The sequence below is a fragment of the Bacillus rossius genome, chromosome 18 (assembly GCF_032445375.1).
Source record: "Bacillus rossius redtenbacheri isolate Brsri chromosome 18, Brsri_v3, whole genome shotgun sequence".
NCBI lineage: Eukaryota > Metazoa > Arthropoda > Insecta > Phasmatodea > Bacillidae > Bacillus > Bacillus rossius.
The window spans coordinates 23987143-24002779 of NC_086345.1; the positions used below are offsets into that span (position 1 = coordinate 23987143).

The following is a 15637-nucleotide window of genomic DNA, read 5'->3' on the forward strand; positions in this document are numbered from 1 at the left end:
GAGATTTGTAGGTTATGGCTGTACAAAGTTATGATTTTCTGAGTTACGTGGTTTTTTTTTTTAAATAGAGATTTGTAAGTTATGGCTTTCCCAATTTGTGACATTCTGAGTTACGTAGATTTATGTAGGTTATGGCTATACAAAGTTATGACTTTCTGAGTTATGTGGGTTTTTTTTAAATAGATATTTGTAAGTTATGGCTGTAAAAAGTTATGATTTTCTGAGTTACGTGTTTTTTTTTTTTTACTATAGAGATTCTAGGTTATGGCTGTCCCAAGTTGTGTCTGAATGCCGCGTGGATGTGTTCCCCCAGGTGACGAACCGCACCATCTGCTGCGGGCCGCGCAAGATGTCGCCCATCTCGATGGTGTACTTCAACAAGGAGCACCACATCGTGTTCAGCACCCTGCCGGGCATGTCGGTCGAGAAGTGCGGCTGCTCTTAGTCGGGGGGCGGAGTCCTCCGCTTCCCCCCATTCCCCCTTAAGAGGCCACTCCAGTGTTTCAGGGGCACTACGCAACCCGCGTTAACCTCATAAGATCCAATGCTATTTTCATTTTGCTCATAACTTACTAACTAATATAGATTTCGAAACGATGCTTGCTTGATATGTAAGACAACGATGCTCTTATCAAAGCCATTTTCTTCAAAAACGTGCATAGATTATGGTTCAGACCTAGACAATTACACTTATGCATATTAGTAAAGATTAGAATAAAATCATATTTTATGCACGTTTTTGAATAAAGTGGCTTTGATAAGAGCATCGTTGTCTTACATATCAAGCAAGCATCATTTCTAAATCTATATTAGTTAATTAGTTATAAGCAAAACGAAAATAGCATTGAATCTTATGAGGTTAACGCGGGTTGCGTAGTGCCCCTGTAATACTGGAGTGGCCTCTTAAGGCCGTTCTGCAACGGCACGGGAACGGAGACTTGACCCGTAACGATCAGCCCGGCAAAGCCGAGCTCTTACGTTTACGTTGTCTCCGTGCGACCGACAGAGGTCGAGAGTAGCTACTTATCTGCGGTGGTAGCCATGTTTGTTCTTGTTCTAAAAGAAAGGGGGGGGGGGGGTTGTCTGTAAAGTCGGTTTACGGACGATAATTTTACGTTATAACGTCATAAGAAAACTTTGATGAAAAATTGAATACTTTATTAACTTTCAAATATTATTTACCGTTTTTCTTGCAAATTTAATTAAAATAATTTGTTTAAGTATAATCACGAACAATTAAATGAAAAAAAAGTCCCGCCTTAACCTGTTTGCTATTACAGAAGATTTTCTCGCACGGTGGTTGGCCGGTTCTTGCACGCTCGGGCTCAGTGCGGAACGTGACACTTTAAAGTGCGCGCAGCCGGCGTTCATCGATTTATAAGACTGTTATCACGTCAAAAAAAAAATTTATAAATTTTGTTAATTTTTTTAACATGTGCATAAATTCTGCCCGTTCCATAATCCGGAAGAATTTAGTTAAATTGATGTTTCGTGACCCCTTGAAAAATCAATCTCAATTGGTTTTTCGTTAGTTTACGGTTTGAGTGCTTTGTGTCAGCAACAGACGCGATGTTGGAATGTTCCCGCGCCGTTGTTGAACGTGCTTAAGAGCATGCGCGCCTAGACGGGAGACCTAAGATGCTCATTAAATTCTGCCATTCCCGATTACACCTGAACAATTCTCCTTCGGCCAACTTCGGGATTTGTTTTATTTTTGCGCAGGAAAAAAAATTCAAATACCTATTAAAAGTGGTCGGTTAGGTTAGCTACATTAAAACACTATGGACGGTTAGTTAGGTTAGTATAGCTACATTAAAATAAACATAGAAATATGAATATATGTATATAAATAAACCCGAGGTGGGCCAAAGGTGAATTGTTCGGGTGTAATCGGGAATGGCAGAACTTTATGTGCATCTTAGGCTTCCCCGCCTAGACAGGCGGCCATCTTTAACGGGACGACGGGTCGTGTGTTGGGGGAATAACGCCCTTCCATGTCTTCCTCCAACACTACCAACAGCGCTTCCCTTTCAACCCCGGTGTCTTCGGAACATTTAATTCAAGATAAAAGGGATGCAAAAAAAATTGTATAGCCTTTAAGGTCGGTATTACAAGACACAAAAATAAAGGTTTAGGTGAAGTACCTTGGCTTTTTAGTTTTAGCCGTGTTCTCGGCGAATAATTCACCGACGTTTCGGTCGACATTGCCGTCGCCATCATCAGGAAGGTAACTGCTCCCTGGTGATGGCGACTGCAATGTCGACCAAAACGTCGGTGAATTATTTGCCAAGGACGCGGCTACAACCCAGAAGCCAAGCTACTTCAGACAATGGCCGTGAAAGCCTGCGTACATTATTAAGGGTTTAGGTGTTGGCTATGGCACACCTGTACCCTAAATGTAATCCTAACGCACGATAGGACACGGATAGTCATTTATTTTTAGGCAAAAGATTTTGGTGTCCTATCCGTTGCCGTAATTACGGGCATGCGTAGAGCTCACTTTTTCGTTGATTTCGTCCAGACGGCTGAGTCGCATCTGGCGCCATTAACTCGTATGTAGTCATTTTGACGTGACAACGTCTATTAAATCGATGAACGCCGGCTGCACACATGAAAAAGTGTCCCGTTACGCAAATTGTTCCGTTACGCTGTGTCCCGTTACGCTCATTGTACGCTTGCGCCGCATCTCTCTCTCTTCCACTCGATTGGCCTATGCGTCCGAGGAGAAGAAAGACAGCGGCAGCACACAACTTACATCTACACGTGAACTGTTTCGTCGACTGTTTATAAAGTGAAGTGAAAAGTTAATATGTTTTTTTTTTGCTTATTGCAACAACAATATCGGCAATAAAGGTTAATTATTCTTGCATTTTAAAAATCTGATAACTAGTATAATTTCAAGTATTTATTCTTTTATTATTAAAATAAAAATAATTCAATTTTATTCATAAAGTATGCAATCATTTCATCAATTTTTTGTTATTACTTCACGTTAAACTATCGTCCGTAAACCGACTTTACAGACAACCAATTTTGTATTATTAATCTGAGACACGGAAGCGAATAATCGCTCTTAAGAAACAGTTGAATTTCGCGAACATTCTACAAAGCTGTAAAGTTATACGTGTATAATCATGTTTAATTTTTTTAAATTTATACAAGTTATTGGATTATAATACTTTAAATTTGAAAACTCGAGTTTAAAATAGGCATCTGAAATCTCTTCACGCGGAATTTTACAGTTTTATTATTTATTTTTTCTAATTTTAAATGCATTTTGGCCAACAATATTTTCCTAAATCTCTTTATAAAAAAAGGTTTTCAAGATTTATAACTGAGCACATGTATGTTTCTGTATGTCATTTTTTTTTAAATTCAGAATTATTTTTTTATTTATGCTTTACCTGTAATAATTTCTTGCGCTACACTTTGTCAAGTAGAACATCTGAGATTTCTTATAAAGACATTTAGAATTTTAATACATGTTTCTTTATAGTGAAAAGAATTGACTTAACCTGATTATTTAAGGAATTTTTTGTCCCATGTATGTGCTATCGAATCATTGTTTGCCCTTGACATTCGGAGAAAAGAATTTTCCATTTTCAAACTTGCATTACGAAGTCCATATTGAAACAAAAAAATTCTTTGTATGATTGAGCGTATATATATATATAATATATATATATATATATATATATATATATATATATATATAGAAAATGTCTACATTTAAGCAAATGTATTAATTTTTTCCTTTTTCTCAGAATGTCAAAACGTTTTTGAACGTTACTTTGAAAAAGCCTTTGTTTAGTGTAAGATAATGCTTAATTTTATTTTTTCTGATAGCTTTAAATTATCATTTTTTAATGTTATTTTAACTTTCTTTTCTGTATTTTAAGTGTTTGTGTTCCTTTTTTAAAACTTGCAAGGCACATCATAATAACTCAGCACAAATATTTTGAAGTCTGTAAACATGTCAAGAAACGTAAAATGAGTAAAAATAGCACTAATTTACCTTTGAAAATAAGTATATTTAAGTGTTCGTGTTTCAAAACTTTGTGTAAGTGCAAAATCACTCAGAATTTTCTATAATATTCTGTGAAAGTAGATTATAGCTATTGTGATACATTATTTTCTATAAATTTAAGTGCCATTATATCTGTGACTCGAAATATATATATATTTTATTTTTTAACAAAACCATTTGTAAAAAGTAATATTTTTAGATGTATTTTATGTAGGATTCGTTCACTTTGAGATACACGAAAAACTAATTAAAAGATATATGTAAGTTACATTAATTATGAGCGTTAATAGCTCTGTTGATCTCATTAACATGCTTTACACAGGAACTTGAAGGCTTTTGAACTACATAAATTAATTTTATCCCAGTAAGTACAATTATCGCTTAGAAAAATAAAAGTACTAATTTTTTTCTGTGTAATTAATGAATATGATGTTTTATTCAACAATGTATAGTCAAAATATTTTGTCAATTACTTGAGTGCCTATGCAAAATATTACGTATATTATTTTAAGGCTGCCTTTACTTTTTATACTTTTTATTTAAATTTTTGACACTATTATTTATTTGAAATTAGTTGTATTTTTCTTTATGCATAGCAAATTTTGCTTTTGACATGTGTTAAGAAAGCAATTAAATGTATTCTTAGAAATATACGCCACTGTTGTGGAAAAAACGCTGTGAATTTATGTTCTTACAATGAAGAATTATTTAATTACAAGGTTTTGTATCGATAGCTTTGTATTGAAATGTTTTTTGTTGTGTGCTTCCGTAGTTTAACACATTCAATGGTCAAATTTATAAAAAAAATGCTTATATTGTTTAAGAAATAAAAAAAATATGTAGAGGATGTCTAATTTTAATATCTCCATGAGCCAAAATATTTATTATGTATCTTTTATTTGTCAATTACATTTTTAAAAGCTTTATTAAAAATTAGGCATGTTTCTCAAAATTCGTTACTGAAACCAGTTTAACAGAAAAAACACGTGGTTAACATACACATCCTGGATATCAAATAAAACATTTTGTTAAATTGAAATCTTAAGTTGCAGTCCTGCAGATTTTACTAATATTTACTTTATGTTTAAGACAATTTAATATTGCAGACTTGCAATCACATAAGCATTAAATGTATAAATAGGAGAGAAAATAAATAAATCACTGTACAATCATGGTAAATTTATCCAGTAACGATGCTTTTAATTAACTGTAAATTATTGATAGAAATATCACTTTTCAGCAAAGTGCAAAACAACGGACATGTTAATGTGTAAAAATACACACATGTATGTGGAAGCAGAGCTGGCACATATATTTATGCAAATTAAACATATACTGTGTTAGTGCTCGTATGGTGTAATAAGCGTGCGATTTCAAACTAAAATTTTATTAAAATATACTTCAAATTTTTAGGTTTTTAGAGTATTTTCTTTCTCATGCATGTTTTCGGATTGGTTATTACGTCCATCATCTATAGAGAACAACTTGGTTGAATGTTCCCCTCTCTTCCTTTGGCTAAACATCCCCCCCCCCCCCTTTCAAAATAATTTTTGCTATCAACAATGCGCCAAAAAGGTAATTCATCCTTATTATCTTATAGATATTAACACTAGATATTTGTCTAATATTTGAAAAACCTTTTCAGAAACATTTAAACAAATTTAAAAAATAAATCTTGTCACTGTAAAGAAAATCAAAACTGTAATATGCCCGCATGCACAGTAATAACTGTATATAATATTGTTTGTGACATATATATCTATATAAACTACAAGTGAGAAGTGATTTTTACACGCTTTATATTAGCTTCACCTGTATGTTTGTATGTTTGTATGTTTGTATGTTTGTAACCGACTCCTTTGGGTGCGATTTTGACCCACTTTAAACGGCCAGATTTCATTCAAACTTTGTAGATTTATCGAGGACCGATGACAATACACTAATTTGATAAGATTATTGTGTTCCACTTTGTTATATCTATAACGTTCGTGTTTATTCGGGATTGTAAGTATTTAGTAAGTAGGTATTGCTGTTTTCATACATATAATAAAAATTATGATAAGAGCTTTATTTCGTATGTTCAAACATCTCATCGGGTTTTGAAATTTTTACAATATTAAATATATATATATATATATATATAATATTTTGACACTATATATGTGTAAAACGTTCAAAACTTTACTGTTAGTAAGAATAAAATTTAATTGGGCTCATTTAGTAAATTTGTGTTAACTGTTAACGTTGATGATTAATAGCTAGGAAGTTAAAAACCTACTGAGAAGAAATTGTGAACCAGAATTCTGCAGACAAGTGATTTCATTCGAAAAGAGCTAGCGTAATGGGTTCAACTGATAAATAACTAAGGACAGAGAAAGGAACTTGGGGAAACCTACGATTCACAAATCCTTTTTATACACAACCCGAATACTTTGCCTTCGTTTAGCTTTTTTTTTTTTTTTTACCGCGCTTTTATTTAGCTTGACCTGTTCGCATCAATGGACTGTGTCATAAAATCTTTCCTTTCAAATTTTACTCACTTGTCGACGTCCGAATGTGTTGAAATTCTGCGTACATATAAAGAAACTCTGATAATACAATATTTTGACAACTTAAAGCCTTAGTGTTAAGGGGGAGTGGGAGTTTCAAAGGGTCAAAAAACACTAATTTCGAGCTATGGGTAAAAACCATGTTTTGTGTGTGTGGGTGCGTGTGTGTGTGTGATATTAGCTAAAGCACAGCATACGTTGCAGTGCTTAATTAAATATGTTTGTAATTAGTTTTAAGTAGGTTAACATACAGAAAGCATCTCTATATCTCTCTAACTCCCTGCATATCCCTCTATATCTCTCCCTATATATCACTAACTCTCCCTGTGTAAATATCTCTCCGTATCTCTAACAATATCTATACACATGTATCTCCATAGCACTATCTCTCTTTATCCTCTATCCCTCCATCTATCCATTCTACCTCTATCTCTATGTCTTTCTCTATTTCTCTATATCATTACATGTCACACTATCTCTCTATATTTCTCTATATTTCTCTATATTTCTCTATATTTCTCTATATTTATCCCTCTCTCTCTCGAATCGCGTGCTACCATAAGTATTCAGACCATAGAAACGAGTAACTGTTATAAAACACTGATAATCATCCGATATTACTCACGCGTCATATTAAATTGTCATGCATACGCAGAAGGCATCGACAATGAAAAACCGCGTTGGCCATGCAGAGGAATAAAGCTGGGTTTACGATTCATTTCCTTAAGAATTATAACTTAACATCGAGCACACGATCAAGTCAAAACTACATTTTCCAGTTTATGATTGACATAGAAGTCGTTAATTCCAACCAATCGCAGCACAAAACACATGGTCGGCCATTGTTCGAAATGGAGAAGCAGGTTTGAAATATGTTATTGACAATGCCAAGTCATTATGCTACAGCGGATTGAAAACTAACCTGTCATGTTCATGATACGTGAAATTTCTTCCCAAGTATTTTCTTTCGTTCTTACATCTTTAAATTCTGATCTTCTGCGATCGTAGAGACGCGGATAACCGCGCACCAAGTCGATCAACAAATCATCTCCCGATTTTTCTTCTATCATTACATCATCTTCTACTGAAATGTCAAATTCTGTTGAATAAGAATGTTCACTCATGTCTAAATTAATTCGTAATTACAAATATACGAATTCTAACCAAAAATACTGCCTCGCTCGGTCAAATACCAAGACATAAACTTCCGGCTGAAAAGTTCGTGTTTGTTGTGATTGGTCGCTTCCCTTAAGTCTTAACGAAAAATATAAAATACAACCATTTCTGTTAAGTCTTAAGTCATCATATGGTTCGCACACGACCCGTCAAAATTCACACACGACAATCATAAACCATTCCACTAGTTCACATAGTCATATGGTAAGTATATGACTAAGTCTTAATTCTTAATTCTTAATTTTCAATCGTAAACCCACCTTAAGGCGCCACCAATAAAACGACGAAAATTCATAAAAAATAATTAAATTCTACTTTGAATGTTGGTTTCATCGAAATATCACCTAGACGGTGACCTTCCCCTTGTTTCGAAGGTCACGTGAGTAAAGTTTCAACTCAATCGGATGAAAGATGCGTGAGCGCATATAACACGAACAAACTAACAAACATGGATTTTTATGTATTAGAAGATATATTCTATATGTAAAAAGCGAAATACCACTCAATTACTCAGACACTTTTATAACGAATCCTCATTAACTACAAGACATAAAGACGCGAAATTTGGTACGTAAAATAAATAAAATCAATAAAAAAAGTCAATCAATAAAAAAAAGTTGTTAAGCCCCAACTTCAAAGAATCATACCAAGCCTTGAGCAGTAATTTTGACATTAAGTCGTGTGGATGTTTTCAACTTATTTTGTCCTGATCAATCTGCCGCCGAACTTGGTCTGTGGAATTCGGACTCATCCTGTATAACATAAGTTATTTTGTTCGAATCGCAAGGGCGAGCCGTTTCGCGGACATGAACGGGCCTGGTCGGAGTCTAGTGTCAAATCGTAGCCGGTGACATTGCAGTTAAACCTAAAAAGTTTCAGTTCTGCAATAAATTAAATTCTCCTTATTTGTACAACCCAAAAACGTTACAAATGTAAATTTGGCAGCTAATTATGCAAAAAGGATGCGCTGGAATTATTTTTTTCTTTTCGTGAAACTTAAACAATTGAACACGTCTACAAGTTTATCTGTAATTACTGTAAATATAAAATCTTGACCTGAAATGGGAGGCACCCCCTTAAGAGACTGTTATTTTTTTTCTAAATTTCTTACTCCTAATTTCACTGGGAGATATTCTATACTACTATACCCCTCCATCGTCTCTCTCTCTCTCTTACGACCACTTCAAAATTTGGGATCTTCGCTCAAAATCTCACGTATGCACAACGTGAAGACTACGCGCCAGTCTGCAGCCTTGCGCTTAGAGGTGATAATGCGCTAGAAGCACCTGCGTGCGTCGCACTTATCATCCCGATCCCGCCAACACAAAACACACGCCTGACTAGGCAGATCATGTACAATGTCTAACACACATTTCAAAAACCTTTCAATAAAGTTGAAAAAAAAATTCAGAAGGTTATTTCGTCAAAGAATTTTCCCGAGACCGGTGGATTTAACAGTTAGGACGTTTTGAGTTTTCATAAAATAAAAAAAAAACGTTTTGTGTGTATAGTCTACAGCGCAACAGAAGTGAAATTTCTTGCTCATCAGATTACAGTAAAATCCCTATTATCCGCGCATGCTACGAAAAAATACGGCACATATGTAAATCTGTATTTTATTACAAGTGAGCAAATTTGAACTCTACTGACGAGTGTATTGTGTGCAGTATACAGTAAAACGCCACAGGCCTTCTCGGAACTCACGCAGTAGGCTGGCATGCGTTGCTATTTTTGTCTCTGTCGCGCTTTGTTTCTAGTCGGCATTATTAAAAATATTTTACTGTTAATTGTTCCTTTTCTGTACATGAATGTTTAGATTTTTAAGTTGAAATTAATGTTTCCTTTTTTGTTTCCCACTTTCGGCTCTTTTGCGGATTATCCGAGATTTTCACTATCCGCGGTGGTCCTGCCATTTAATTTCGCAGATAATCGGGAGTGTACTGTACTAGGTATAGGAAACACAATTCTCTTTGACTGAGTTTGCAGATCAAAAATAAACATGTATGCAAATATGCGATAGCTAAATTATGCTGTTGCACGAGTATCCAAGCGTGCAAGTGTAACGTATGCGAGGTATGCAAGTATGAACGTGTGTAAGGGTACAAGTATGCTCTATCATCTCTGCCTTCCATAGTGGGAGGTAATTCAAGTAAACGAATGATAACAAAATCGGGGGATACAGTTTGGTGTTGCAGCTACATATCTATCACCTCCATCCAAACTTAAATCACGCCACTGGATATCTAAAAGTATCAAAGAATTCGTCACGCTAAGTGAGGACTGTGACGCATCGCGCGTGGTGGAGGGGGTAAGCGCCGCCATTTTGAGGTCATTTTTGCTGCTTTTCGAGATTACCATTTAGTATAACTTTTGACTCGGAGAAGCTACGATGTTCGTTTGGGATTCAATCGTCTGCTCTCAAATTTATTGATTGCATATATAAATATTTGTTAAAAATTGTTACAGTGCATACATATGGTGTTAAAATAAAAAAACGTATAATGTCGGCCTATACGCGTCAAAAAGCCAAATCCAAACACAGAGATCGTATACTGTTGGAAAGGGCTTCCAAAAAGCAATCGAATGATACCAATAAAACACCATATGACCGAGTGAAGCAGTGCCGGGAACGTAAAAGAATGAATGCGGGCGAGCGGATCAACGACGGTGCCAGTACATCTGCAGCTGGGGCGGTTGGAATTATGCTAGTGGATACGTACACGTATTCACGTTCAACACACGGCCGTGTCCATGACACAGCCACACCACGTTTATTTTCAACGCTGATTATCATTATGGAACATGCTGCGAGAAAACACACACACACACACACTCGAAAACAAGCCAAATTATCACACATTATTCTTCATTCTCCATTTATTGATATGTTAACAAGACACATTGGAGCTGTAAAAAAATTTTTTTGACGTGACAACGTTTAATAAATCGATGAACGCCGGCTGCACGCACTAAAAAGTGTCCCGTTACGCTCATTGTACGCTTGCGCCGCATTTATCTCTCTTCCACTCGATTGGCCTATGAATCTACTATTATATTAAATAGGTTAAGGCGGGCTTTTCAAAAGTAGCTTTTAAATAGTTTAACTAAACTATTTTTTATTAATTAATTTTTTATTCATAAAAGTATTCAATCATTTCATCAATGTTTTGTTATGAGGTTGTCACGTTAAACTATCGTCCGTAAACCGACTTTACAGACAACCAATTTTTTTTGTACTTCGTTTACACATAACCATAACAAATCTCTCTCATTCCTAGGTACGAAACAACTCTCGCCAGGAGCGCTAAAGGCAGTGGTTTTCCAGGAAGCCTAAAGTTCACATTGATGAGAGTTACACCCGAAAAGTTACGAAGTTCTTCGAACTTTGCCGATAATCGCTAGAGAAGTAAAAAACAACATATTGCAAGGAATTTGTATATTTTACGGTCATGGAGTATTTAAAAATATACTAACTTAACCTAACCAATCATTCATTTTAGTTACGATAATCTAACCTAACCTACCTTCCAGGAAAAAAAATTGTAATTATTTTAAAAACTGGCGTTTAGCTATAAAGTTTAAATATAATTATTGACAAGTTTTCATATAAATAAACTTCAATGAAATATATATCATCAATTATATGGATCACCATAATTTTTTAGTCAATTGTAACATAACCTATTATTACTGCACTCGCCGACAGATGTTTTTTTTTAATAATAAAAGAATAACTACTTAAAAATTATAACACTAATCAGATTCATTTTCTTACGTACATTTGACGTAGAAACACATTTATAAACAAAGTTTTAAGTTTTCACTTCTGTCGGTGTGCGCAAGCGTACAATGAGCGTAACGGGACACAGCGTTACGGAAAAATGTGCGTAAAGGGACATAGCGTAACGGAACAATGTGCGTAACGGGAACTGTTCGGGTTGCGATTGTGGCTTTCATGCCTGTGAACTGTAGGGGATTTCAAGAGAATGTCCGGTACGTGTTGAGTTCTGCAGTATTGGCTTAACACGTCCACGTACGAGACCGACCGTTTTCCCCTGTGCAATCGGGTTTTCCTGACCGCGGTGTTAATTAATGCGCTCCGATTCGATAGGAATGTTTGCTCCCGCGAGGAGTAATTATTCACAACCTCGGCTCGGTAGCCCGCCGGCTGTTGGGTTGATTCGAACGGGAGTCTTTGTTTCACGTAGGAAGACGGGAAGTGTAGGAGAGGTTTCGGGAGTATCAAGTGTTCACGAGCGCCATTTGACAGGGAAATCGGAACAAAGCTTCGTCAGCTGTCTCGCATTCGCAACCCTACAGGATCGAAGCCTTCAATTAAAGACACACACGTGAAGCTAACCAGTGGTTCAAACACTGCTTTAGGTTTCCAATTCATTGCGAATGTTCTAACACCAGAGGCCTGGAGATCGGGACCGCCTCGCTAGTTTGAAGTGAAACTTCACATACAGATATGTAAGAGAGAAAAAGAATGTGAAAATGAATGTAAGCGAGAAAGTATGGTAGTGAGTGAGTATGAGAGTTTGCCAGTATGATGGTTTGTAAGAATGAGAGTTTGCAAGTATGAGAGTTTGCAAGTATGAGAGTCTGCAAGTATGAGAGTCTGCAAGTATGAGAGTCTGCAAGTATGAGAGTCTGCAAGTATGAGAGTCTGCAAGTATGAGAGTCTGCAAGTATGAGAGTCTGCAAGTATGAGAGTCTGCAAGTATGGGAGTCTGCAAGTATGGGAGTCTGCAAGTATGGGAGTCTGCAAGTATGAGAGTCTGCAAGTATGAGAGTCTGCAAGTATGGGAGTCTGCAAGTATGGGAGTCTGCAAGTATGGGAGTCTGCAAGTATGGGAGTCTGCAAGTATGGGAGTCTGCAAGTATGGGAGTCTGCAAGTATGGGAGTCTGCAAGTATGGGAGTCTGCAAGTATGGGAGTCTGCAAGTATGGGAGTCTGCAAGTATGGGAGTCTGCAAGTATGGGAGTCTGCAAGTATGGGAGTCTGCAAGTATGGGAGTCTGCAAGTATGGGAGTCTGCAAGTATGGGAGTCTGCAAGTATGGGAGTCTGCAAGTATGGGAGTCTGCAAGTATGGGAGTCTGCAAGTATGGGAGTCTGCAAGTATGGGAGTCTGCAAGTATGGGAGTCTGCAAGTATGGGAGTCTGCAAGTATGGGAGTCTGCAAGTATGGGAGTCTGCAAGTATGGGAGTCTGCAAGTATGGGAGTCTGCAAGTATGGGAGTCTGCAAGTATGGGAGTCTGCAAGTATGGGAGTCTGCAAGTATGGGAGTCTGCAAGTATGGGAGTCTGCAAGTATGGGAGTCTGCTAGTATGGGAGTCTGCAAGTATGGGAGTCTGCAAGTATGGGAGTCTGCAAGTATGGGAGTCTGCAAGTATGGGAGTCTGCAAGTATGGGAGTCTGCAAGTATGGGAGTCTGCAAGTATGGGAGTCTGCAAGTATGGGAGTCTGCAAGTATGGGAGTCTGCAAGTATGGGAGTCTGCAAGTATGGGAGTCTGCAAGTATGGGAGTCTGCAAGTATGGGAGTCTGCAAGTATGGGAGTCTGCAAGTATGGGAGTCTGCAAGTATGGGAGTCTGCAAGTATGGGAGTCTGCAAGTATGGGAGTCTGCAAGTATGGGAGTCTGCAAGTATGGGAGTCTGCAAGTATGGGAGTCTGCAAGTATGGGAGTCTGCAAGTATGGGAGTCTGCAAGTATGGGAGTCTGCAAGTATGGGAGTCTGCAAGTATGGGAGTCTGCAAGTATGGGAGTCTGCAAGTATGGGAGTCTGCAAGTATGGGAGTCTGCAAGTATGGGAGTCTGCAAGTATGGGAGTCTGCAAGTATGGGAGTCTGCAAGTATGGGAGTCTGCAAGTATGGGAGTCTGCAAGTATGGGAGTCTGCAAGTATGGGAGTCTGCAAGTATGGGAGTCTGCAAGTATGGGAGTCTGCAAGTATGGGAGTCTGCAAGTATGGGAGTCTGCAAGTATGGGAGTCTGCAAGTATGGGAGTCTGCAAGTATGAGAGTTTGCAAGTATGAGAGTTTGCAAGTATGCGAGTGAGCAAATATGCGAGTGAGCTAGTATGAAAGAGAAAAGAAAGTGTGTGAGCAATTCGGTGCGTGAGCAAGTATGCACGTGAATTATGGGAGTGTATGCGAGTAATCAAGTATCAGAGTGGGCTAATTTGCGAGTGGGCAAATATGCGAGTGGGCTAATATGCGAGTGGACAAATATGCGAGTGGACAAATATGCGAGTGGGCAAATATGCGAGTGGGAAAATATGCGAGTGGGAAAATATGCGAGTGGGAAAATATGCGAGTGGGCAAATATGCGAGTGGGCAAATATGCGAGTGGGCAAATATGCGAGTGGGCAAATATGCGAGTGGGCAAATATGCGAGTGGGAAAATATGCGAGTGGGCAAATATGCGAGTGGGCAAATATGCGAGTGGGAAAATATGCGAGTGGGCAAATATGCGAGTGGGAAAATATGCGAGTGGGCAAATATGCGAGTGGGCAAATATGCGAGTGGGCAAATATGCGGGTGGGCAAATATGCGGGTGGGCAAATATGCGGGTGGGCAAATATGCGGGTGGGCAAATATGCGGGTGGGCAAATATGCGGGTGGGCAAATATGCGGGTGGGCAAATATGCGGGTGGGCAAGTGTGCGAGCGAAACAAGTGTGCGAGCGGACAAGTAAGTATGTGAGTGAGCTATAATGCAAACATTCAATCGAACGTCCCACTCCTTGAGCTCTCTTCCCCTCTCGACCCCCTGTTCATCCTTAAAGGTCCTGATCGTTACGCTTTCCGCTACCACGTGAACGTTACCCTGTTCGTTACACGCTGATGACGTCATCGCCTTTGCTTGCCCGAACGGCTGTAAAGAAGTTCCGCTTCGAAAACGTTTTACTGCGTTCTTAGTCTGGACATTTCCTTAAGGGAACTTCTCACAAAAGTAGGGGATGGGTTCCTGTGGCGTAATACTTGTCAAAGTAGTGGTTTTCCTCAAGAAATGTTTATCTCCAAACGCTTGTGAGAGACAGAGCATTATGAATTCTTTTCCGTAGCTCGTCGTTGTCAACAACTTTACACGCGCAGTTATACGTCGCCGTAGAGCAATTTCGTATCGATTTATCGAAAAACGTAATCGGAAAGTGTTTACGAAAACTTCTCCCATTTTTGCTCTTCCTTCTCTCTCTCTCTCTCTCTCTCTCTCTCTCTCTCTCTCTCTCTCTCTCTCTGTCAAAGAAACGTTATCAATTCAAACAACAGGTTTTTCGTTGCAAAAAAAAATTCCCGTGCAACAAACAAAAATAAACGATTATTCACACAAATGTTTTTCTGGCCAATTCGTACGCACCAAACACACTTTCAGCCATTGATGTTTACAAAGTTTTCTTTCTGATGAGTGAAATTGTTGAGATGTTCACATTCATGTTCCATTGAAATGTAACGTTCGTTCGGAAAAATTACAACACGTGAACTTATTTAAAAACTGGAACGACACGACAAATCCTATTATACGTCGTAAAGCGTTCCAGTACGTGGCAGAGTTAATAGCATGAGGTCACAGTAACACGACGAACACTAAGGTGGCTGTCGGTAAATCTTCCCATGCCAAATGCGTCCATAAAATGCGGTATATAATGCGCTAAAAAAAATCGGTTGTCTGTAAAGTCGGTTTACGGACGATAGTTTAACGTGAAAACTTCATAACAAAACATTGATGAAATGATTGCATACTTTTATGAATAAAATTGAATAATTTTTATTGAATTATCACTATTTTGTATGTATACAAAGGAGGAGTGAAATGAAATCTACAATTTAATTGATCAATTTACTTTTATTTGCACTCATTAATTCAAATATGTTTATTTT

General features: G+C 37.6%; 1 protein-coding gene across 3 annotated transcripts in view; it reads left to right on the forward strand.

Moving 5' to 3' along the window:
- The window catches only part of LOC134541253 (uncharacterized), a 119248-nt gene extending 116959 nt beyond the window's left edge, over nt 1-2289 (forward strand). For all 3 annotated transcript variants that reach the window (XM_063384530.1, XM_063384527.1, XM_063384528.1), the window contains exon 6: nt 314-2289. In XM_063384530.1, coding sequence (XP_063240600.1) covers nt 314-445 — 132 coding nt within the window. In that variant the 3' untranslated portion in view covers nt 446-2289. The remainder of the gene's footprint in view (nt 1-313) is intronic.
- Nucleotides 2290-15637: the final 13348 nt, after the last annotated feature.